This window comes from Podarcis raffonei, chromosome 10 (genome assembly GCF_027172205.1).
Source record: "Podarcis raffonei isolate rPodRaf1 chromosome 10, rPodRaf1.pri, whole genome shotgun sequence".
Taxonomy (NCBI): Eukaryota; Metazoa; Chordata; class Lepidosauria; order Squamata; family Lacertidae; genus Podarcis; species Podarcis raffonei.
In genome coordinates, this window is record NC_070611.1 from 77152084 (window position 1) to 77175077 (window position 22994).

The 22994-nt window shown below is 45.8% G+C and overlaps 2 protein-coding genes, 2 long non-coding RNA genes and 1 pseudogene across 9 annotated transcripts in view; 4 read left to right on the top strand and 1 right to left on the bottom strand.

Annotated features, from left to right (window-relative positions):
• Positions 1 to 22994, bottom strand: part of LOC128421739 (zinc finger protein 665-like) — a 127350-nt gene that overhangs the window by 50186 nt on the left and 54170 nt on the right. The window lies entirely within an intron of this gene.
• Positions 885 to 1433, top strand: LOC128421778 (uncharacterized). Its single transcript, XR_008332370.1, has 2 exons — positions 885 to 939; positions 1089 to 1433. It is a non-coding gene; the product is annotated as an uncharacterized LOC128421778 (long non-coding RNA).
• On the top strand, positions 6848 to 7522 carry LOC128421779 (uncharacterized). The gene is made up of 2 exons (XR_008332371.1): positions 6848 to 7029; positions 7179 to 7522. It is a non-coding gene; the product is annotated as an uncharacterized LOC128421779 (long non-coding RNA).
• The window catches only part of LOC128421706 (zinc finger protein 883-like), a 268891-nt gene continuing 255848 nt past the window's right edge, over positions 9952 to 22994 (top strand). Inside the window, exons 1-4 of one of the 2 annotated variants that reach the window (XM_053404835.1) lie at positions 9952 to 10408; positions 10608 to 10689; positions 10936 to 11018; positions 11754 to 11880. In XM_053404835.1, the coding sequence (XP_053260810.1) occupies positions 9995 to 10408; positions 10608 to 10689; positions 10936 to 11018; positions 11754 to 11880 (706 nt within the window). In that variant the 5' untranslated portion in view covers positions 9952 to 9994. The remainder of the gene's footprint in view (positions 10409 to 10607; positions 10690 to 10935; positions 11019 to 11753; positions 11881 to 22994) is intronic. The other variant, XM_053404836.1, reaches the window with a different exon arrangement.
• LOC128422434 (gastrula zinc finger protein XlCGF8.2DB-like) lies at positions 12087 to 13788 on the top strand (annotated as a pseudogene).

Genomic DNA, 22994 nt, shown 5'->3' on the forward strand with positions numbered 1-22994 from the left:
CCTAGAGACCTGCTCTTTGGCCCAGTCTGCTTGGATCATGTGGATCATCAATGGATCATATGGATCATCACTGGATCATCCATGATGTCATACCCACCTCACGGAGGCGGGGGGGCTCAGGAGGAATCTCCTGCCGCGTGACTGGGGGAGTCTGGAGGCTGACGGGGGTCAGACAGGGCTCCTCTTTTGCTTTCCTTACTATTTCAGCTCAGGTTTTACTGAAATGGGTGGATTCATTGAGGAAACGGGGCTAAGCGAAAGCATCCGTTGAAAAGAGGCAAATGTGTATACTTTGTTACCACCCAGTGAGTTGTGTTGCAAAGGCCATTTGCAGAAAGGCTCCTATTGTATCACCTGCGGCTACATGTTTTGATCTTTTTGCGGAAATGTTTTCCTCGGGCTGAGACCATTTGGGGCTTTCAAGGTCAGCACCAACACTTTGAATGGTGCTCAGAAACGGACCGGGAGCCAGTGAAGATTTCTTAGGACCCATGTTCAGGGGCCAGCTGTTAGGGGGCCAGCTGTTCAACTGCTGTCCAAAACTGAATGTATCCCTTGCCGGAAGTAATCCATAAACCTCTCCTGCTCCGCCTTCTCGGGATGCAATTGCTGCGCGATTCTCCGGCTCTCGGGAGAGGGAGAGGCGTGAGTTGGGTGCGCTCGGCTTGCCAAGGGTTAAACGGAATCGAGTTAGATTCCTAGACAGGAAAGTAAGACGGGGGGGGGAGGGTCCTCCAGAGCGAAAGCCCAATCCCTCCCTTTCCTGCAAGAAGTCGGGCGTGTGGGGGTCCCGTTGGTTCGGCTCTGCAGAGGCTGCCTGGAGGCACCTGCTGGGATCCGGTGGGTCTCCTCTCTCCCAGGTGTTACGGAAAGGGGGGGGGCATGTCTTCTTCACCTTCTTCTTCGCTACAATATATCAATTTATTTCCAATTGTCAATGTCAAAAGGGACTAATATTTATAAAATTCATAGAAAATCAACGTGCCAATTTGCTCAATTTCTCTAGGACTCCATCACACCTCCCCTGTCCTCCATAATCCCTCAAGCAAGGTGTCAAGACCCTAATCCTGTCAAATCACTCTGCCAAGCCTTTCCTCCGGGCAATGCCAGGTGGCAGACTATGCATACATGGACCATTGTCTTCTCATCACCGGCACTCAGGATGTGCTTATCTGCGCATATCTCCAGCTCTGCATATTCCCCCCTCCCTCCTCCATATGTTAATCCGGTGTAACCCAACCTCTCCTTAATGTATTCATGATGTAATCTGTGTAACCCAACCTTTCCTTAATGTATTCATGATGTCACTGGGATGTATTTTGCACTGTATTCTGGGACATGGAGGGAGTTTCAAAAGTTCATGTCACCCCTTTCTCGCTGTTCAATCTTGCCTTGAACCTGTTGCGCAATAAACTTGGATCTTCTGCAATTTGCTCCTGTCCGGCTGAGCTCATTTTCTTCCGCAGGGACCCACGGACTTAGTCCGATGAGCTGGGTGGCAGAGTAGCCCCGCACCCAGATTTTAGCCGTAACAGTTGGCGCCCAACGTGGGGCATGCGGTTCTCCCGCGTTGCTGACCGGGGGCCCCGAAATCTTCAGCTGGCATCGGGCCATTTTGCCTGGGAAGATCCTTTGGACCCTCGGCCATCCTCCGGGCGGTAATCAAAAGCCCCAGGAGTTCAGCCGGGGAGCAAAGAGGGATCCAGCCGGCTTATTCATCGATCCCGGGATCATCATAGAAGACACGTGAGTATAAGGAAAAGGAAAAAACCCAGTGCACTGGTGGGAAGGGGGTGGAATCTCCTGGCAACTGAATTCTCTGCCCTCCTCTCTATCGCTCCTTCTCACCTGTCTCTTGGTCCAATTGGTGAGAGAGACCGTGGACTGCTGCTCGACCCAAAGGGGGGTTCTGAGCTCTATCTCTTTCTCCTCTCAAACCCTCCAGTCAGCTGCACCAATTGAGAGTCCGAAAGTAAGACGGAGAGACCCGGCTTGGAAAGACAGCCGACTCCCCACAACGGACAGCTCAGTCGAAAGCAAGGGGCTGGAGTTCTTCTTCCGAACTTCCCGAGCGCCCTTACGGAGGGGGCAGGAAGGGGTCTTGCTTTCTGTCTCAATCCCAGCCGCACTGGTCGGTGCCACGTAACACGTGTATCGTGCGTGAGCCCGCTTCCAAAAGCAAGGGGGATTTTCGGTTCAAAACTCTATCCAGGGATCACCCGATCTGGCACCGCACGGCGCGGGCGTTCAGTAGGGCCCCTTTTCCTGAGATTGTGACGATAGGTAGGAGGTTGCCAGGAGGGATAGCCCATGAGGAATTGGGCGGGATCGGCAGAGTGGAAAAGGACCCCAGGTTATTAAATAGGAAATAGGAAAGGAATAGAAAAGGAACCGAGTGGGTGAAGCTCGTTAAATTGTTAGGAAGTTGCCAAGCAACAAGGAAAAGAAAAACCCTAAATAGCCCCCTGTACAAGTTACCCAGATCCAAATCAACCCCTCTCTTTCTCCCTTCTCTATCCCAGAAAAAAGAGAAAAAACAACAAAAAAGCAACAACAACAACGCATGCATATATAAAGGGGTACCCAGTCAACTAAGCATTGTGAGCCCTGCCAGTTTGGTTAACTGGTGGTGTGTTTGAAGAGGCAAGGAGGCTCATAAAACCATGTGGGACCTTCCTACTAATTTCACTTAATGAAGCCAAAGGAAGCGGCCCAACTCCTTGCAATAACCAACTACAGAATGAGAATAGATATGTTTACATGTTGTCTATTATGTGTGTTGTCTGTTAATACATGTTTATATGTTGTCTGTTATGTGTGTTGTCTGTTCCTTCTGTCTCTGACAGACTGCCTTTCTTAAGTGTGCATAGTTTAAACTACAAGCTTGCTTCAAAATTTAAATCTAGGGAAGCCATGCTGGACCTTATCAATCTTAAAACAGGAAAAAAAAAACAAAACAAAACAAAAAAAACAACAAAATGAGAATGAAGGGTGCAGATGTTTGTTATTTGAGAGAGGCTCCAAAGAGTCTTCCTCCGAGTAGCTTAAGTGAGGAGTATGATTTTAAACTGATGGTAGATAATGTTATGTTGAGTTTGTGATTCTACATCCGTGTTCCAGTCTTTTTTCCAGTATTTTGAAATGTGCTGTGAAGAAACTAATGTTTCTGCTGCAAAAGCCTAGTCGAGCACAGTTGCTCTCTCTAGCTAAAATGCAGTGTATGTATTTCACTAAGCATATGCCTATGAAAGTACGGTGTTCCTTCTAAGAAAATATGTGAGTCCAGTTTTAACTTTGACTTGGTTGGACAGAAGAGTTATTGTAAGGCTCCTGATATCAGTCTCTATAAGACTTCCTGGCCTCTTTTCTCAGAAAATGCCCCCCCCTTGTTTCATTCTGTCTCTTTCAGTTTTTGTTTTTTTTCCTCCCTTCTTACTTCTGTGCCAGGTAAATTTACTCCCGAGTAAGCTTCCTTTAAGGGAAACTGCAAAGAGGGGGGAGAAATCTTTCCTAAGGTACCCTGCATCTCACTTTCCTATGTGTAGTTATTAAAAATAATAGTAGTAATAATAATAATAATCTAAATTAGGCTTACTATTCCTCTGCAAGTTCAGGAAAAATTGTTCACTTTTGTATTCCCTTTAAATCAAATCTATGGCTGTTTTAATTATGCTTAATAAAAGATCCTCTCCCTATCTATCTTCCTTAGTACATGATAGGAGCATTGATTATGCTCTCTTCCCCAGTAGTGCCTGTGTACATAAGTATGTGTGTGTCTCTTTGGTAGTACAAATCTTGCTGTGAAATCTTGCTGTGAATCCTATATTTTGGAGGGTTGGACTAGATGACCCCAGGGTCCCTTTCAACTCTCCCAATTTGTGGCTGTGTGGAAGGACATGTGTCCGCAAGCATTGGAGGGTAATTCTTAAATTCTGGTGTGGTGATGGAGTTGAAATTCAGCCTAGCTTTGCTCTTTAGTTTTAAAAGGTGAGAGGTGAAGCTGTGATGTTTTGAAGCACAACTGGTAATATCAAGCATTTGAGTGACTACAGTGTTTATCATTTTGTCTACTATTTAAAAATCAGACTTCAAAGTCAATTCAAAGTTTAAGCACATACAAATACATATGGGCCTTGACCAATCCTGTAAATAAAGGGCAGGAAATTTTTTGTCTGCAAATGGTAAGGCTGAAATGACTTAGAATGTTAAAAATCCTATGAATTCTGACTCTCTGGCCATTTTCCCCATATATAAGGGCGTGGCATTGTTCCGCGAATGACCAGAGGGAAATCACACAAAATGATAGCCCCTTCCTGTAAATAAAGGAAGCACTCCCTTGCTTGGGCTACAGGAAACATGATCCCTTAGAAAATTTCTAACTTTGGTAAATGCTTGAATTGCGGAGTTTCTTGTTTTGTTTTAAATCTAACCCTATTTTTAAAAATCTACTCCTTATCCTTCATTTCCTTTATTCAAATGGTAATTTGGCCAAAAGATTCAACATTTTCAATAGTATAAAAGGTTTGCTGAGACATGAACTCTGCACATGCACAGAGGCTAGATCAGCTAAAAAAAAAGGAAAGAGAGAGAGAGAGAGAGAGAGAGAGAGAGAGAGAGAGAGAGAGAGAGAGGAAGGAGGGGGAACTGAAGGAGGGGGGAGAGGAGGTTTGGAGAGCTTGGGCTGCAGGGAGAAACTTATCCAAATTTCCTTATGTAAAACTTGGAACCATTGAGGGAAATCACCCTCAATGTACCCTTAAGTACTGGACCATCAAAGTCAAGAGGTTGCCAAATTTCAAATCTTAACACGCCAAATTCTTTTCACAGGTAAATATCAAAGCATTCCCCCCTCAATGGGATTTAAATCACAGACTTTGTGTGCATTTTAGGAACAGCATTTCCTGACAGGCTTCTCACATGAAATAATTTTCCCTTTTAACAGGACATGTGAACCCCGATAACAAAGTGTTTGTCCCTTCTTTTCTCCCACAGCAACTTTCTTTCTGTTCTGTGAAACAAGTCTGAATCCCTGCTATATTAGTGACTTCCATCTCTTTGTGGCTTTGACACTTTTAAGTTACAAATAATCTGTTTTCATTTATTTAATCCATTTTTCCATGATGTCTATGAAATTAATCGAAGCACAAGCAAACATTATTTGTGGAATGGTATTTGTTTACCTTTTGCCTGAGCATTTCTTATTGATTCTGTCATTTTGGCTAGTTCAAGGTACTTGCAGAACTTTAAATTGCCATTCATTTTTTCTTGGTATTAAGTCATTTCCCAGTATTTTGCTATTAACATCCTAGCCGATATTGTCACATCAAGAAACACTCTTTTATTTTCATTGTTACTGCAGGTTTCTTAAAATTGTGTGTCTTAGCATTTATTTATTTTTGGTTCCTCATAGGTCATTGTGTGTGTGTGTGTGTGTTTTATTATTATTTTAACCTTGTATTTTTACAGTTCTCTTTTTTAAGTTCCCAAAACCCTGCCCCCTACAGGATATCACTTCTACAAATGTGTTACTACAGATCCAATGAAAAGCTTCGCCACCACAAGACCTGCAGCAACAACAACAGACACCAAAGTTTTCAAAGTGGCCACAGCAATTCCTTTCAAAGGGGGGTGGAGTAGAATTGTAAGGACATCTTCTCACTTTTGAACCTCAAGACTGTGCTCCAGGATTCAAAAGATACATACATAAAATATCACAATTGTCTCAAGATATGCAACTGATACTTAATTAGTTTGTTTTGTATTATGTGTTATTATGTAGGAATGTTGAAATGTGTCTGACAGTGTGTTATTTCCACAAATGGGGGGGGGGCTATTTTTGTGGCTATTTTTGTGTGTAATTGTTTTTATGTTTAATGTCTTATTCCTTACAACCCAGTGGAGGATTCTCATACATTTTATGCTTTTAACAGACCAGGCTATTATGTAGTCCAATGTTTAGAACTAGATAAATTTATAACCACATTTAGTTGTTTCACCTGGCACTCTGCCAACTTCCCTACCCATTTTAAAATGTGCTAAAAACTCGCTTAACCAAAGAGAAGCTGATAAGATACATGAAAGTGCATATGCTTTGGTTTAGCAGGAATAATCCCTTATATAGTTAAATTGACTTATTTGGACAAATGCCCTCTAAGAATGGTTTTATTCTAACAGATTGGTTTGAGAAGTTGGGAACCATGGGGCAAGATAAATTCAAATTGGACTCATTTTGAATTGGGCAAGTGTATCCAGGCTGCAATTAGCTTTTTGGTCCTTAAAGTGCAAGTGAGCAACTTCCCATGACTGCAAGACCAGAGCCTATAATAATAAAATCCCATAGAATGGCCAAGGCAAGGACATTTCCCTCATGACCTGTGCCAGCTGGGGTGAGTGCCAGGCAACATGGTTAATATGAAAGCCCTAAGTGGATTCACCAGGGATTGCCACTACTGTGACACCATGCCGGTGTGAGACCACAGAAGAGCTACCTTTGCACCTGAGAACACAAAAACAGTGGAGCTAAAAAACCAAACTGCATTTTTTTCAGTCAGTAGCGGACCTTCCTGCTAAATGTAAAGCATAGACCACTATTGAACAAAATACAACAGGTGTTCTTTTATGTGATATCCTATATCCAGCTATCTGCACTACTATACTTGCAAATGACCTTAAGAGGCATGGCTTGCAAGTCCCCTTCAGGTTTGCACAAACCCACACATCTAGTACGGTGGATACCAAGTTATTAGTGCATATCTATATAACATACACGTACATTATTGTATTGGTCCGTGTTGCTCCCTCCTTTGCTGCCCTGCTCAACCCACCTCCTTTCCCATTAAAGCCTATTCCCGCTCACAGGGCACCCCTACCTTCACCAAGATTTAGGGTGCGGAGAAAAGATTTGCAAGTTCTTACAGAACTTTAATGCAAATCTATCTCCGAATGGGGGACTGTTACGGAAAGGGGGGGGGCATGTCTTCTTCACCTTCTTCTTCGCTACAATATATCAATTTATTTCCAATTGTCAATGTCAAAAGGGACTAATATTTATAAAATTCATAGAAAATCAACGTGCCAATTTGCTCAATTTCTCTAGGACTCCATCACACCTCCCCTGTCCTCCATAATCCCTCAAGCAAGGTGTCAAGACCCTAATCCTGTCAAATCACTCTGCCAAGCCTTTCCTCCGGGCAATGCCAGGTGGCAGACTATGCATACATGGACCATTGTCTTCTCATCACCGGCACTCAGGATGTGCTTATCTGCGCATATCTCCAGCTCTGCATATTCCCCCCTCCCTCCTCCATATGTTAATCCGGTGTAACCCAACCTCTCCTTAATGTATTCATGATGTAATCTGTGTAACCCAACCTTTCCTTAATGTATTCATGATGTCACTGGGATGTATTTTGCACTGTATTCTGGGACATGGAGGGAGTTTCAAAAGTTCATGTCACCCCTTTCTCGCTGTTCAATCTTGCCTTGAACCTGTTGCGCAATAAACTTGGATCTTCTGCAATTTGCTCCTGTCCGGCTGAGCTCATTTTCTTCCGCAGGGACCCACGGACTTAGTCCGATGAGCTGGGTGGCAGAGTAGCCCCGCACCCAGATTTTAGCCGTAACACAGGATAGGGCCCATGGGGAGAGCGGGGGTCCCAGCGCTGCATGGCAAGAGGGGGGCAAGTCAGGGCGCGGAGGGTCGCAGGAGGGCGGCAGCTCTGCGCTTCCTTTGCATGGATGCACTGCTGACCCCTTGGGTCCAGGAGTGGGGAAATGCATGCAGAGAAACCCCATTCAGATGTATGGATCAGTCCCCTTTTATGACAGAGGTTGTCCGCGGATGGAAACATTCGGACATGAAATATACCCTGGTCCCTAAAACCTCACTGGTGCAAGGAAGGAAGGAAGGAAGGAAGGAAGGAAGGAAGGAAGGAAGGCAGAGAAGAGAAAGCGCTTCCTCTTGCAGGACAGAGTAAAACCTGTGGAACTCCCTCCCACAACAGGCAGAGGCCACCAATAAAGGTGGCGTTAAAAGAGGAGGAGGCCAATCCGTGGAGTAGGAGGAGGAGAGGGCAATGGGTGGCTCCTCTTCTCTGTCTCCCCTATAGGAGGGAGGCCTCTGGCCTGATCCTGCAGGGCCCATTTTCTCCTCCAGTGCTCAGTTCCTCCAGATGCAAGCGTGGCCTCTGAGATTGCCTGGGGTTGAGCTAGATGATCCTTGGGGTGCCATCCACTTCTATAGTTCTATGAAAGCACCACTGGAGGTCTCACAAGCCAAGGCATTGAGAGCAGGAGAGGTCCTGCTGGAAAGGAAACAACCAGTGCAACTGTTTTAAAGCAGGAATCCAATGTGTTTGTTGTGGGGGGACTCAGTGGGGAGGGGTAGACCCATGGATGCCGCCTTGATCTCCTTGGGCAAAGAGGTGGGAGAGAAATGCCATTCATAAAGAGAGGCAGCCCTGCCAATCATCTGGCTGCTGCATTTTGGGCCAGTTCCCGAGTCGCCTTCAAGGCAGTTCCACACAGAGAGCGTTGCAACCATCCCATCTGGTGCAGAGCAGGAAGGACCAGGGCCATGTCCTCTCTGTCCCAGAAGGTCTGTGGGGTGGGGAACTAGCCTGAGCTGGACATGGGCACCTGAGCCTCAAGCGACCATGATGGACCCAGGAGTGCCCTCAAGTATTCATCACTGGGGAGGGGGCATGTTAAGCAATGTAACATCATCATCATTATTGCTTGTTCCCTGCCCATCACCCGAATTTCCAAGAGCAGATTACAAAATTTAAAAAACAGCAATAAGAACAGTTGAAAACACATTACACGCTTAGAAAGGCGAGTCCCACTTTATTTGCTTTCGAGTGTTGTTGTCCTTTGACCCCACCCACATGTCATTTGGCCCTCAGAAGTTAGCCAGATAAGGGAATAAATGTGCTCTGAATGGGGTTGGGCAGGAGACAACTCTTGAGGAGTCCTGAGTTAGGACCTCCACCATAACCCAATGCTCAGATAACACTCAGTACAAATGAGTCACTTGTCAATCACAGTTCTGACTTCATTCCTTGATTGAAAACTCTGAAAGGCAGCAGCAACCAGGCTGATTCATCTCTCAGAAAGACCAGCAGTTCCCTGCACATTTTGCATGGTCACTTTCCCTCTAGGAGGGCTGGAGACTTACCGTATTTTTCTCTCCATAAGACACACTTTTTCCCTCCTAAAAAGGGGAAATGTGTGTGCGTCTTATGGAGGGAATGCAGGCGGGAGGCAGGCAGAAAACACCCCCAAGAGCCGCACATACGCTCCGCCCGGCTCTTGCAGGCTTTTCCCCGAGGAGGGAGGAGGGACTGACGTGGCCAGTCAGTCCCTTCTCCCTCCTCGTAGAAAAGCCCGCAGAAGCCGTACACCCTTTAAAGAGCTTGTGGCTCTTGCTGGCTTTTGTGGGAGGTGGGGGAAGGGACAGAGGGCAGCCCCTCAGTCCCTTCCCCCACCTCCTGGAAAAGCTCCCAAGAGCCACACTCCCTTTCACTAGCCGCGTGGAGCATGTGTGCGGCTCTTGGGGGCTTCTCCCTCCTGGGGAAAAGCCTGCAAGCGCCCCACACACGCTCCACGCGACTCGTGAAAGGGAGCACTGAGCAGAGCCTGGGATGCATACAGGCTCTGCTCAGAGCTCCCTTTAAAAAAATTTTTTTCTTGCATCCCCTTCTAAAAACTAGGTGCGCCTTATGCTCTGGTGCATTTTATGGAGCGAAAAATATGTTTTCCTTCTCCTTTCTAAAGAAACCTCAAGAGTCTGGGTTGTGGTGCAGTCCAGAGCTGGCTCTCCCAAGACTCATACATACTTCCTCACGGAATATTTTTCTCTTCCAGGCAATATGTCAGTTTTGTAACAGAGCGATGTATTTGCTTTGTAGAATTTGCAAGGATCTCTAATTCAGACAGACAGAGCTTGGCAGAAGATCAAGGGATTCTCTCTCTTGGAGGCTTCCTGAGAGCACAGATGGATGAGAAAAACTCAGCTGGCCCTGAAGCAGGAAGAGGCCATGCCATCAGAACCGGGAGCAGTGGGGGATTCTGGGGAAAAACTGTGCAGAAGATCCTGGGTGAGGAGGACACTCTCCGCTCAGAGGTGCAGAGCCAGCAATTGAGGCAGTTCTGCTTCCAGGAGGCCAAAGGACCTCGAGAGGTTTGCAGCCGACTCTACCACCTTTACCATCAATGGCTGAAGCCAGAAAGGCACACGAAAGCTGAGATGCTGGACCTGGTGATCTTGGAGCAGTTCCTGGCTGTCCTTCCACTGGAGATGGAGAGCTGGGTGAGGGAATGTGGAGCGGAGAGCAGTTCCCAGGCGGTGGCCCTGGCCGAAGGTTTCCTACTGAGTCAGGCGGAGGAGAGAAAGCAGGCAGAGCAGCAGGTGAGAGAGACTTTACTCTAGATACTCCAAAGGGGCTCCGAACGTGAGTGACAATATCTGAAAATTCTCTGTTAATATACCATCCTTTTTTGGAAAGCAGCCATTCAATGCTATCAGATTGCCCTTCAGTTTTTGCCTCTGTCTTCCTTTTCTAACTCTTCTTCATATTCTCTGTTTTGAATCTTTGTTGCTATTTCAGAGACAGGATCTGTTTGCAGAAATGGGCCCAGATTCCTCTGAGACCAAAAGGACTCCGTTGAAAACCAGAGAGAGGCTGCTGGGTAAGGAAGGAGTCCGTTCTCCATTTGGTTCCTTTCTGTGGATATCAAAACAAATCCATGGGTTCTTGTCATCTTTTTTTTTGGGGGGGGGGAGAAACTTGGGGCCAGGAGCACCAAGGAGGGAGTTGTATTTTTTAACCCAACTAAATTATGAAATGGGTCCAAATGTCCAGATGCACTCAGAAGGTGAGACTTTTTGGAGAGCAGCTGCACTCCTGGCTTCCCACTTACCTCTGTCTCTTGCAGGTGACCAGATGATGCCAGCAAGACCTCCTCTTCCATCTATTCCTGGTGGTGAAGGAGAAGCAATAGCTGTGGAAGCAGCTCAGGTAGAGGGAGGGAGCCCTGTGGGGAAGGGGGCTGAGGGGTGGGGCAGCCAGGGTGCCTCTGGCCCACCAAAAATCTCTCTCCTCCTCTTGGCTTCTGTCCAAGCTTCTCCTAAGGCGTCTTTGTCAAGGGCAGCTTGGACAAAAGCCAAGAGGTTGGGAATGCCATTCGAGAAGCTTAATGTGCTGAGAATAAGGAACAGCCACCTTGCCTTAACTCACCTTCTGAAGGTCAATAAGATCATTCATAAGTCATTGTCGTTTTATTTCTAGAGTTATCATTGAATGCTAAAATAGACTTTTAAGCAGTTCATCAAGGCTACAAAAAAACAGTTCCCAGGATTCACCTATCCTGTCACATCAGTTGCACAATGGGGCTTTCCCCCCCCTTCTCCTCCCCCCATGCACTTCTTGAAGTTGTCTTTAGGGCATCAGAAGGGTCTCCCCCCCCCCCAAGAACATCACATGGGGAGCAGAGAGGGGATCCTTCCATCTGGCACAGACAGAAGGATTTTAAGAACACAATGTAGAGTTCTACCCATTTACACTAAGATTAATGTCCATCACTAAATCACACAAGAATTCCACTAAGACATTAAAAAGAGCACCCAAATTAAAATCTGCAGCAGGACGATCCCATTGAAACAAAACACCATTTAATAAGCAGAAAGAAACAGAGCAATGTGTAGCAGACAACCTTAGTGCTGTCTAAAGAGGATCTTTCCCTTTCTCTCTTAGGGTCCAGTGTGCTTTGAAGATGTCACTGTTCGTTTCACAGATGAGGAATGGGCGTTGCTGGATCCTGACCAGAGAGCTCTGCATAAGGAAGTCATGGAGGAGAATTGTGGGATAGTGGCCTCTCTCAGTAAGGCTCCCTTGTGGATCATAATTTCTCTTTGGAAATTCCATGCATCTCTCTCTGTGATAAGCCTCCCTGGTTTTGAGGGAGCTCTGCAGGGCCACTTGCAGCACCTGGGATTCTAATACCCTCAAACTCACCTTAAATGGAGGTCTATTGACAGTTTTGACCTTGGACATGATCAAGCCAGCATAGACCTTGCTGAGAATGGAATGGGAACATGCTGGGAATTTGAGGTTAGGAAAGCACATCTTTTTTTTTTTAAGAAATATTTATTAAGATTTTACAAAAACAGATACACAAAAACACATCATAAACACATAATAAAAAAAACAAAAAAAATTAGAATAAACACACAGAAAAAATTAAAAACAATTCTTTTTCATAACTTAAAACTCATTTGCTTGTTTCTTTGACTTCCTCACACCTCCCCTTCTTATATTCCCATTTAAATAATCAAATCAGCAAATCCTTACCCTCTTTCGTTTATCTTATCTCTATAACTTAACATTTTATAACTCAGTATTTTCATCCATTATCAATTAATTTTTCCATATTCTTATTAACTTTGTTACAAATACCACTTATTTCCAATCCAACATCATTTTAATTACGTTTTAACCCATTTATACCCTTTTTCCATATTCTTGAAGCATTACAGCTGGAAACCACTTAATTTCTATCCAACATCATTCTAACATTCATTAATTTTACAATATTTCTGTAGATAGTCTTTAAATTTCTTCCAATCTTCTTCCACTGCCTCTTCTCCCTGGTCCCGGATTCTGCCAGTCATTTCTGCCAATCCCATATAGTCCAAAGCATATCTTTGTTTGACACTGTCCTGCCTTGTATTGCCCAAAATCTTCCTGACACAGAGCATTGAGGGGTTTTTCTGATGGTTGTAATTGTCCACAATTCACTTCACAAAGCAGCTTGTTCAACACGCAGTCCTAGTAGACCTTCATCTTGGTATTGAACGGTTAGCATCCCATTCGGATTGTGGAAAGAGTTTCTGCCAGAGAGCCGATCTCACTTCCCACCAAAGAATTCACACAGGGGAGAAACCCTATCAGTGCTTGGAATGTGGGAAGAGCTTCAGTTTGAAGCAAAGTCTCACTTCCCACCAAAGAATTCACAGTGGTGAGAAACCCTATCAGTGCTTGGAATGTGGAAAGAGTTTCTGCCAGAGAGCCGATCTCACTTCCCACCAAATAATTCACACAGGAGAGAAACCATATCAGTGCTTGGAATGCGGAAAGAGTTTCCGCCAGAAAGTCAACCTCACTTCCCACCAAAGAATTCACACAGGGGAGAAACCCTATAAGTGCTTGGAATGTGGAAAGAGCTTCAGTCATAAGCAAAGTCTCCCTTCCCATCAAAGAATTCACAGTGGTGAGAAACCTTATCAGTGCTTAGAATGTGGGAAGGGCTTTGGTAAGAGGACCAAGCTCATGGCCCATCGACGAACTCACAGTGGTGAGAAACCCTATCAATGCGTGAATTGTGGAAAGAGCTTCAGTCTGAAGGAAAGTCTCACTTCCCACCAAAGCATTCATACCGGGGAGAAACCCTATCGATGCTTGGATTGTGGAAAGAGTTTCTGCCAGAGAGCCGATCTCACTTCCCACCAAAGAATTCACACAGGGGAGAAACCCTATCAGTGCTTGGAATGTGGAAAGAACTTCAGTCTCAGGGCCCATCTCACTACCCATCAAAGCATTCATACCAGGAAGAAACCCTATCGATGCTTGGATTGTGGAAAGTTTCCTACAGAGAGTTGATCTCACTTCTCACCAAAGAATTCACACAGGGGAGAAACCATATCAGTGCTTGGAATGTGGGAAGAGCTTCACTGTGAGCGCTGGTCTTACTTCCTACCAAAAAATTCATATTGGGGAGAAACCCTATCGACTTCCGGGTTAGCGCCATCGTCTAATGGCGGATTGCCTCCGAGCTCCGGAGGGAATCGGCTCAGCAGGGGTCGGGTCCTGACGCGCCGGCGACGCGGGGACCCCTAAAAACCACAGGCGTGGAAGCCTGTGGACCTGGTGACTCGGTGGGCACCTTTGCGCCCCCCGACCCGCGAAGGAGCCTTTTTAAAGGTTCCGGAATGGGGGACGGGGAGCGGCGCGGTGCTGAGAGTCCTCTGCTTCCCCTGCTGAGTGAAGCCGCATGCCATGGATGGAGAGCGCTGACTTCTTCCTTGAAATATCGGGACTAAAAGTAACAACCCGTGAGTAATACGGAAATTGGACTTAAAAGGAAATTATTATTTTTTTTTTGGATCTGGAACGAACGGGGTAGGCGCAAAAAGGAAGTCCGTCTCCCCGCCTTGTAAACATCTTAAAGCAAGGACTAGCTAACTAAGGTTGAGAGAATAATTTCTTTCTTATTGGATAAAAGTTATTAATTCCACGACTTGGCAGTTTAAGCTTGTTTGCTGGAGGATAAGAGTTGTTTTTAAGAGCTGAAGGGCAACCCACCCGGGACCTGGGAGCGATCCGCGAGAGAGCCTGTTTAAGAGACATAGAAGTTTTTGACAGCTGTCAAATTAGCTGTCAAAGTTGGGAAAGAAAGAGAACATTGGTTCTGTGGTCTCTGCTGGACATATTTGCTACAATTTGGTTATAAATTGTTGGAAACAAGGAGGAATTGATACAAACTAATTTGACTTTTGGCTTTTTTATGAACTAAGTAACCAGAATCCCTCTAGAGGAGGTTCTGGGACACTACAATGGCTGCAAGTGGAAAAATACTGATGGAGCTAAATAGAACTTGGTTTCTTCTGGGAAAGCTACAAGAACAAAATGATGTTTTGGCTATAAGGGTCAAAACATTGAATGAAACAGTAAACAATTTTACTGAACTTAGTAAGGACTTGACTCAAGTCTCTGCAACTGAACAAAAGGCCCTTGCAGCGGAACAAAAAGTTTTGGTAGCCGAACAGGAAGAGAAGCTTGAGAAAATTGAGAAAGTGGGAAAAGAAATATATGAGGTGCTGGAGAGTAAGGAAGGAGGAGCAACAATGCCACAGATGAAGGAAAGCCAGAGGCCTGTCAAAAAGGATACAAAGGAAAATAAGAACTGGATGAGGGAAATTTGGTTTGAATTGGTGAATGAAGAATGGAGAGACCTCCCCAGGAGATCTGAAGATTTGTGGATTATAAATTTGATCAAGTTAGAAGTTGGAGCTTTTGGGACATTTGGACTCAAAAAGATCGAGAAACAAGATTTGAGCTCCACTTTTAAATATGGAGAGACTCTGTCCCTCTGCCCTCTTGCAAGTTGCACACACACAATGCACTCTGATTTGCGTTGCCCATTCACATCTGTTTTAGGCCCCCAGGCATTTACTGAAACAGTCTAGGTGCTGATTTTTAAAGTACTTGATGTTGTTGTTTAGTCGTTTAGCTGTGTCCGACTCTTCGTGACCCCCTGGACCAGAGCACGCCAGGCACTCCTGTCTTCCACTGCCTCCCACAGTTTGGTCAAATTCATGCTGGTAGCTTCGAGAACACTGTCCAACCATCTTGCCTCTGTCATTCCCTTCTCCTTGTGCCCTCCATCTTTCCCAACATCAGGGTCTTTTCCAGGGAGTCTTCTCTTCTCATGAGGTGGCCAAAGTATTGGAGCCTCAGCTTCAGGATCTGTCCTTCCAGTGAGCACTCAGGGCTGATTTCCTTCAGAATGGATACGTTTGATCTTCTCGCAGTCCATGGGACTCTCAGAGTCTCCTCCAGCACCATAATTCAAAAGCATCCATTCTTTGGCAATCAGCCTTCTTTATGGTCCAGATCTCACTTCCATACATCACTAGTGGGAAAACCGTAGCTTTAACTATACAAGCCTTTGTTGGCAAGGTGAGGTCTCTGCTTTTTAAGATGCTGTCTAGGATTGTCAAGTATTTGATAGTGGTTGCTTTTTTTATAGTTGACGGGATTTAAGAGGGGGCTGTGAGCTATGTATGCTGCCCTCATACTGGAGCAGAGGGAAGGAAGTTGCCCTGAAAAAGGGGCAGGCCAGCCTCTCCCAGAGGACAGACAGAAGTCCAAAGTTTGGAGCAATGAATGTTGTTGTTGTTGTTTAGTCGTTTAGTCGTGTCCGACTCTTCGTGACCCCATGGACCAGAGCACGCCAGGCACCTCTGTCCTCCACTACCTCCCGCAGTTTGGTCAGACTCATGTTTGTGGCTTCGAGAACACTATCCAACCATCTCATCCTCTGTCGCCCCCTTCTCCTTGTGCCCTCCATCTTTCCCAGCATCAGTGTCTTCTCCAGGGAGTCTTCTCTTCTCATGAGGTGGCCAAAGTACTGGAGCCTCAGCTTCACGATCTGTCCTTCCAGTGAGCACTCAGGGCTGATTTCCTTAAGAATGGATGCGTTTGATCTTCTTGCAGTCCATGGGACTCTCAAGAGTCTTCTCCAGCACCATAATTCAAAAGCATCAATTGTTCGGCGATCAGCCTTCTTTATGGTCCAGCTCTCACTTCCATACATCACTACTGGGAAAACCATGGCTTTAACTATACGGACCTTTGTTGGCAAGGTGACGTCTCTACTTCTCAAGATGCTGTCTAGGCCTGTCATTGCCCTTCTCCCAAGAAGCAGGCGTCTTTTAATTTCGTGGCTGCTGTCACCATCTGCAGTGATCATGGAGCCCAAGAAAGTAAAATCTCTCACTGCCTCCATTTCTTCCCCTTCTATTTGCCAGGAGGTGATGGGACCAGTGGCCATGATCTTCGTTTTTTTGATGTTGAGCCTCAGACCATATTTTGCGCTCTCCTCTTTCACCCTCATTAAAAGGTTCTTTAATTCCTCCTCACTTTCTGCCATCAAGGTTGTGTCATCTGCATATCTGAGGTTGTTGATATTTCTTCCGGCAATCTTAATTCCAGCTTGGGATTCATCCAGCTCAGCCTTTCGCATGATGTATTCTGCGTATAAATTAAATAAGCAGGGAGACAAAATACAGCCTTGTCGTACGCCTTTCCCAATTTTGAACCAATCAGTTGTTCCATATCCAGTTCTAACTGTAGCTTCTTGTCCCACATAGAGATTTCTCAGGAGACAGATGAGGTGATCAGGCACTCCCATTTCTTTAAGAACTTGCCATAGTTTGCTGTGGTCGACACAGTCAAAGGCTTTTGCATAGTCAATGAAGCAGAAGTAGATGTCTTTCTGGAACTTTCTGGAGCAATGAATAACCTGGTTCAATACACTCCTTCGGATCCCTGGGAGTCCCTTTCACTGAGACACTTTTCTGGAAGGGACATCTGGAGGCTGCAAAACTTAAAGCGCAGGAAGCTTGTGGAGCACTAATGAAGTTCTGCCTCACGGTGGGTGGGTGGACACCTGTGCTGAATATTAGAAGCTGAGCTGAGGGAAGTCTTTGGGGAAGGGGAGGGGGGTTGAGGGGTAGGAAGGCGGTAAATAATATGATATGTTTGGATATGTTGTTGAATTGCTAATAAAAATATTTTTTAAAAAATAAAAGTATATAAAAGAGTTTACTCCCATTCTGTTCACAGAAGGATCCCAGAAGGCAGACTTAGGTTACAAAATATATACACCTGGAATCTATCCCATAAGGAAATAGTTCCTTTGTCCTCTCTTGAAGCCAAGAGAGCATCTCAGGCTAAGGAGATGTTGCTTCTTCAAGGAATGGAGTCAGAGAGAGAGATGGCTGCCCGCCCTGTGGTATGTTGTTACCTGCACAGGTGAGGTCACGCCCACCTCTAGTCACATGTAGAGGAAGTTTGTCCCAGCCCAGGAGGAAACAGGATGTTCTGACTGGCTGGTCCAGACATCCCCTTTTATGTCCACTCTAGGAATGTTGTATTTGACTGCTCTGTGTTTCACACCCCACAGTTCAAACAAAGAGAGATTGCAAGGAGCTCCATAAAGAGCTCTCCAAACAGGCTGAATGGGCAGTAATTACAGTTCATTCTCAATGAGATCAAAGTGATGCATGTTGGGACAACCCCCCCCCTTAATATGTACAGGCTCATGGGGTCTGAACAGGGTTTCCCTGTGTGCTCTAGGAGACCAGGGGAGGGGGAGCTGGTCGCAGCAGGAGGGGGGGGTCTCTGTGGATGCTTCAGCAGCCGGCCTCCTCTGGGTCTCCTGGCCCCCTCCTCTCCTCCCTCTGAGCCTGACCTGCCAGGTACTTCTCCCTTCCTTAAAATGCTGTTCAGTACTTCTTTCAAGGGTGCAATCAGGGTTTGATTTAGTTTTTTGATAATGTTTTGCCGAAAATCCATCCTTGTCCTGGGTTTTTGATTCTTTTATTACTCGTTGGATTTCGTCTTCTTCTATTGGCTCTGCCTCTTGGCCCTTTCACTTTGCACCAACCAATACTCAGCTTTACTTAAGAATACTTTAGCATTTATGTAGCACATTTAAAGCATTACAAAATATAACATATATTATCTCAGTAATCTAAACAACGGCCCTGCAAGGCTGTCCAGTGTTATAATCCCCATGCATACGAAGAGTTGAGGTTGCAGGAAGAGGAGTTTGACTCACATCTCACACTTTAACTGCTACACTACATCAGTCCTTGCCCTCCAGATCCTGAAAACAGCTCTGTGAGTTGTCAGAGGACTGCCCACCATCCTATTCAAAACAAGGCAGCATGGGCAGTAAGCCCTCGTCAGCAACCATTGCCAGAGATGTCTGTATGGGGAACGGTGGGCTGAGCATAACACACGGAGGCAGCTCAGAGGCATCCCTGCTGGTCGCTCGCTCCAAGGGGAGGTGACACCCAACCGCAGGCTCTTTCTGTGGGAATGTTTAGGGAGGCAGGAGAGGATATATTCTTTTATGATATCCTTCCTAACTTGCGTCGGCAAGTTCTATAACTTAGCAGAGTTGTTAAACAATCCCTCTTTTAAATCACACAGCAGTTAGCTAGTTGCAGGCTCGTCTGAGCCTCCCTATTTAGGATTCCTGGTAATGACCCTTTTTATATCCCTCCTAAAAGAATAGACACGATTATCTGATTAAAGTTAACATAAAACTAGTTTATTTACAATCATCCAGTTCACAATAAGATCCCTGAAGGCAGACTTAAGTTACATAACTCTATATATATCGACATGAACTATCCCATAAGGGAAATAATCTCAAGTGACTGCAACTGAGCAGTCACTTCTTCCTAAATTGTAGGAACACAAAAAGGAGAAGAAGAAGAGCAGAACATGGAGGCCGTGTGCTCCTCTGTCCAAGAACAGGCCACACCTACATGAAGTGCCATGCAGAGGAAGTCTGTCCCAGCTCAGGAGGAACTAGCAAGTCTTCTCCTGAGTGACACAAGCATTCCCCAGCATGTGCCTTGTAGGAATGTTGCATTTGACTGCAATACAATTTTACACCCCACACCTTCACTACCCAATAATCATTTGCAAGCGTACTTCTTCCAAGGCTCAGTAGTTAAGATTCTGCGCTTGAAAAACAAAACCCCTTAGATTGAAGCATCACCAGAGAAACTTCCTCATGTGCATCTCACACAACATTCTCATCTCCAGTTGGGATCACCTGAGACCTCAGAAAGAAATCATTGTTTTGGGGGAGAGTGGCATGGAACCATGCCTGAGTCAAAAGATTACAGAGCAAAGACAGCACCCTATTCACGTTTCATACGAAGTTGGTTTGTTCTCATGAATTGTACCAGCGAGCTTCTTCACAGAATTTCACATCCCCTTATAAAGTCATGTCCAGCGATACCTTCATGCCCAAGCACTCTCCTGTCTCAGATGCAAGCAATCCCCTTGGCCAGCTATGCATTGGACATCCTGCACCTTGTTTTCTTTTGCAAACCTCCCAGCCTCAGCAGTTCAAATTCCAGCCTACGCATGCACTTATGCACACACACTTGTCGGGAACATGTTCTCTTTTATCCAGACCAGATAACTGTCAGCATTTAAAGGTGTAGTAGAAAGATGACAGAGAACAGGATGGAAGATGTTTAAGATACACTTGGAGTGCCATCTTCGCCCCGTCTGCTCAGTCCGGTGCAGAATACACCCAGGGAAGTGGAGTCAGGGGTCAGGACTGCAACATTATTTATGCGTTGGGATTCGGCTGCAGAACTGCAGAGTTTACTAAGCACATTTGCGGGGGGAAAGTCTACACTAGCGTCCATCTGGCATACTTCTGGGCAAACATATGCAGGGTTTTATTGCAGGGTCTTCGGTAGTTTAGCCCTAAACTGAGGACGCCAAGAATTTTGGTTTGCTCCTTGGCTATTGAGCTCCAAATTGCTGCGTGACTTCTCATGAAGCAAAGCTGCCACAAAGCACACTTGCCTCAAGGAAGACGGAGCTCACGCCCACCTAACAATACGCTTGCCCTGACGAAGCTAGAAGGTGCTGGGTTCCCCCCCCCAAAAAAAATATTTATTGGTTTTCTCTTATAATTTTGTTGTTGTTTAGTCGTTTAGTTGTGTCCGGCTCTTCATGACTCCATGGACCAGAGCACGCCAGGCTCTTATAATACATAAACATAAACACAGAAAAGAACATTACATTTAACACAACATAAAAACTTAACAATAAAAATGCAAAAGATAAAAGAAGAATTTTTCCCCTTCTTATTCCCTGGTATATTTACATTGCTAGAAGACTTCCTTGACACCTTCCAATCTGAATTTCATCATAACACATATTTAGCAGTTCCCAATTTCATATCTGAAACATCAATATCCTCTTTCATTACAAACTTCTTATCCCTACTTCCAATTGTAATCCATAATAATCATTATTATTGATCTTTCTCTATCTCTTAGCCTCATCTGTTACTTCTAGGAGTTTCTTATTTTATCTTATAGTTTATCGCTTGCGAAATCTTCAGCTCCTGCTTTCAATTACAACAAACAAGGCACAGGAGCCCTGCTTGGGAGGGGGGGGCACATGAGGGCAACCTGACAGACAGAGCAACTCAAGAGGCAGCAGCTCAAGTGCATCCCCCCCCCCAGCAGCCAACTCTGCCCCCTCACTTGTTGGCTCGCCTGCCTCCGTTCTGCCCTGTCCTCTTCCCTGCCTGCCTCCTCCAGCAGAGAGCGAGGTGGTAAAGGCGTGGGCACTGGGGCGGCCTGTCCCCACCGCCACCCCTTTGGTTCGCCTTAATTAAATACCCAATCATAATACTTCAATTAAAAAATAAAAAACAAGAATAAAAAAGATCAAATTATAGTCCAAATTGCATTTATTAATTTCTTGGGCATCCCCACAGTCTGGATCTCTGGAGCAGATCTCCACATCTTAGTCCTGCTTCTCCTTGTTGTTTCCATATTTCCCACATTTTGTTTCCATTTTTCCACATCTCAATATTTGTTGTTTAGTCGTTTAGTCATGTCCGCCTCTTCGTGACCCCCTGGACCAGAGCACGCCAGGCACTCCTGTCTTCCACTGCCTCCCACAGTTTGGTCAAACTCATGCTGGTAGCTTCAAGAACACTGTCCAACCATCTCGTCCTCTGTCGTCCCCTTCTCCTTGTGCCCTCCATCCTTCCCAACATCGGGGTCTTTTCCAGGGAGTCTTCTCATGAGGTGGCCAAAGTCTTGGAGCCTCAGCTTCAGAATCTGTCCTTTCAGCGAGCACTCAGGGTTTTTTTTGAAAAATCAATAAAAATGATTAAAAATAAAATAAAATCCACACCCCAGGATATTTCCCCTATCAGCTCTTTTCCACCTTCCCCCCCCCCACCTTTTTTCACCCCCATACCTAAAACCCAGACATCCTGCAGTGTGCCAGGATTGTGACTCCTGCCCTCAGCAAACAAAATAGCTCCCCCCACCAATGCTTAGGTCCCCTGAGGGCTGTGCGGGACCCCCAATCCTTGAAATGAAAAAGGGAGGGGCTCAGGAAACTTGAAGGGAGCAGGCAGGGAGGGGGCAGCACAGGCTCCAGAAGCTCCATCTCTCTGATTCCCCCCCCCATGAAGTTCCTTTAAGACCCCACGTTGCAGGGGGCAGGCTCACCTGCAGTGAAACAAAATGCAGCTGCCCTGGCCAAGTGGAGCCAGGCTGGGGGGGCACCGTGGGGACCCCAGAAATGCACCCCTAGAAGAAATGTGCCCCCTCTGTCTGAGGCAGCCCTCCTTCTGAGGCACCAAGAGAGTAAACGGACAGTCTCTGAATGGAGAGAAGCAGAAAGCGGAGTCCCCTCAAGATCAGTATTGGGACCTGCGGCTTTTCAACTTGTTCATAAATGATCTAGACTTCGGAGGGAGCAGGGAGGGGGCAAAGTTTGCTGATGGCAGTAAATTGTCCCGGGGTTCATGAGTGAAGGTGGGCCCCCCAGGAGACTTCCCTGATACCTGCAGCGCCTCCTTTGCTCTCTTGAAATTAGGCTTGGGGGGGAAATCTCCCATTCAATTTCAGTATTTCAAGTTTTCTTCAGAATGTGCAGGGCAGGAGGCAGCAATGAAGTTCTGGTGAAGAAGCAGTGCTTGGAGATCATGCGGTGGGGGGGGGGTGACAGAGTTTGGTGCAAAAACCAAAGGTACTTTCATCTAAAATTATACTCACAATTGTGAGGTGTTGCCTTATTTCATTATTATAATGTTTTACATATAAACACCAGAACTTCACATATACCTCATGCTTTTAGGAATGATTTCCTGCTGAGTTCATTGCTCAGAGTGGACTCTGAGAGGAAGACATCCCACACTCCATACATCTCAAAGTGCATACAATTCAAAGTGCTGGTGTTGACCTTTAAAGCCCTAAACGGCCTCGGCCCAGTATACCTGAAGGAGCGTCTCCACCCCCATCGTTCTGCCCGGATGCTGAGGTCCAGCGCCGAGGGCCTTCTGGCGGTTCCCTCATTGCGAGAAGCAAAGCTACAGGGAACCAGGCAGAGGGCCTTCTCGGTAGTGGCGCCTGCCCTGTGGAACGCCCTCCCATCAGATGTCAAAGCGATAAATAACTACCTGACATTCAGAAGACATCTTAAGGGAAGTTCAGGGAAGTTTTTAATCTGTGATATTTTAGTGTATTTTTGGTTTCTATTGAAGCCGCCCAGAGTGGCTGGGGAAACCCAACCAGATGGGCGGGGTATAAATAATAAATTATTATTATTATTATTATTATCTAAATGGGTTCTCCCATGTGAAAG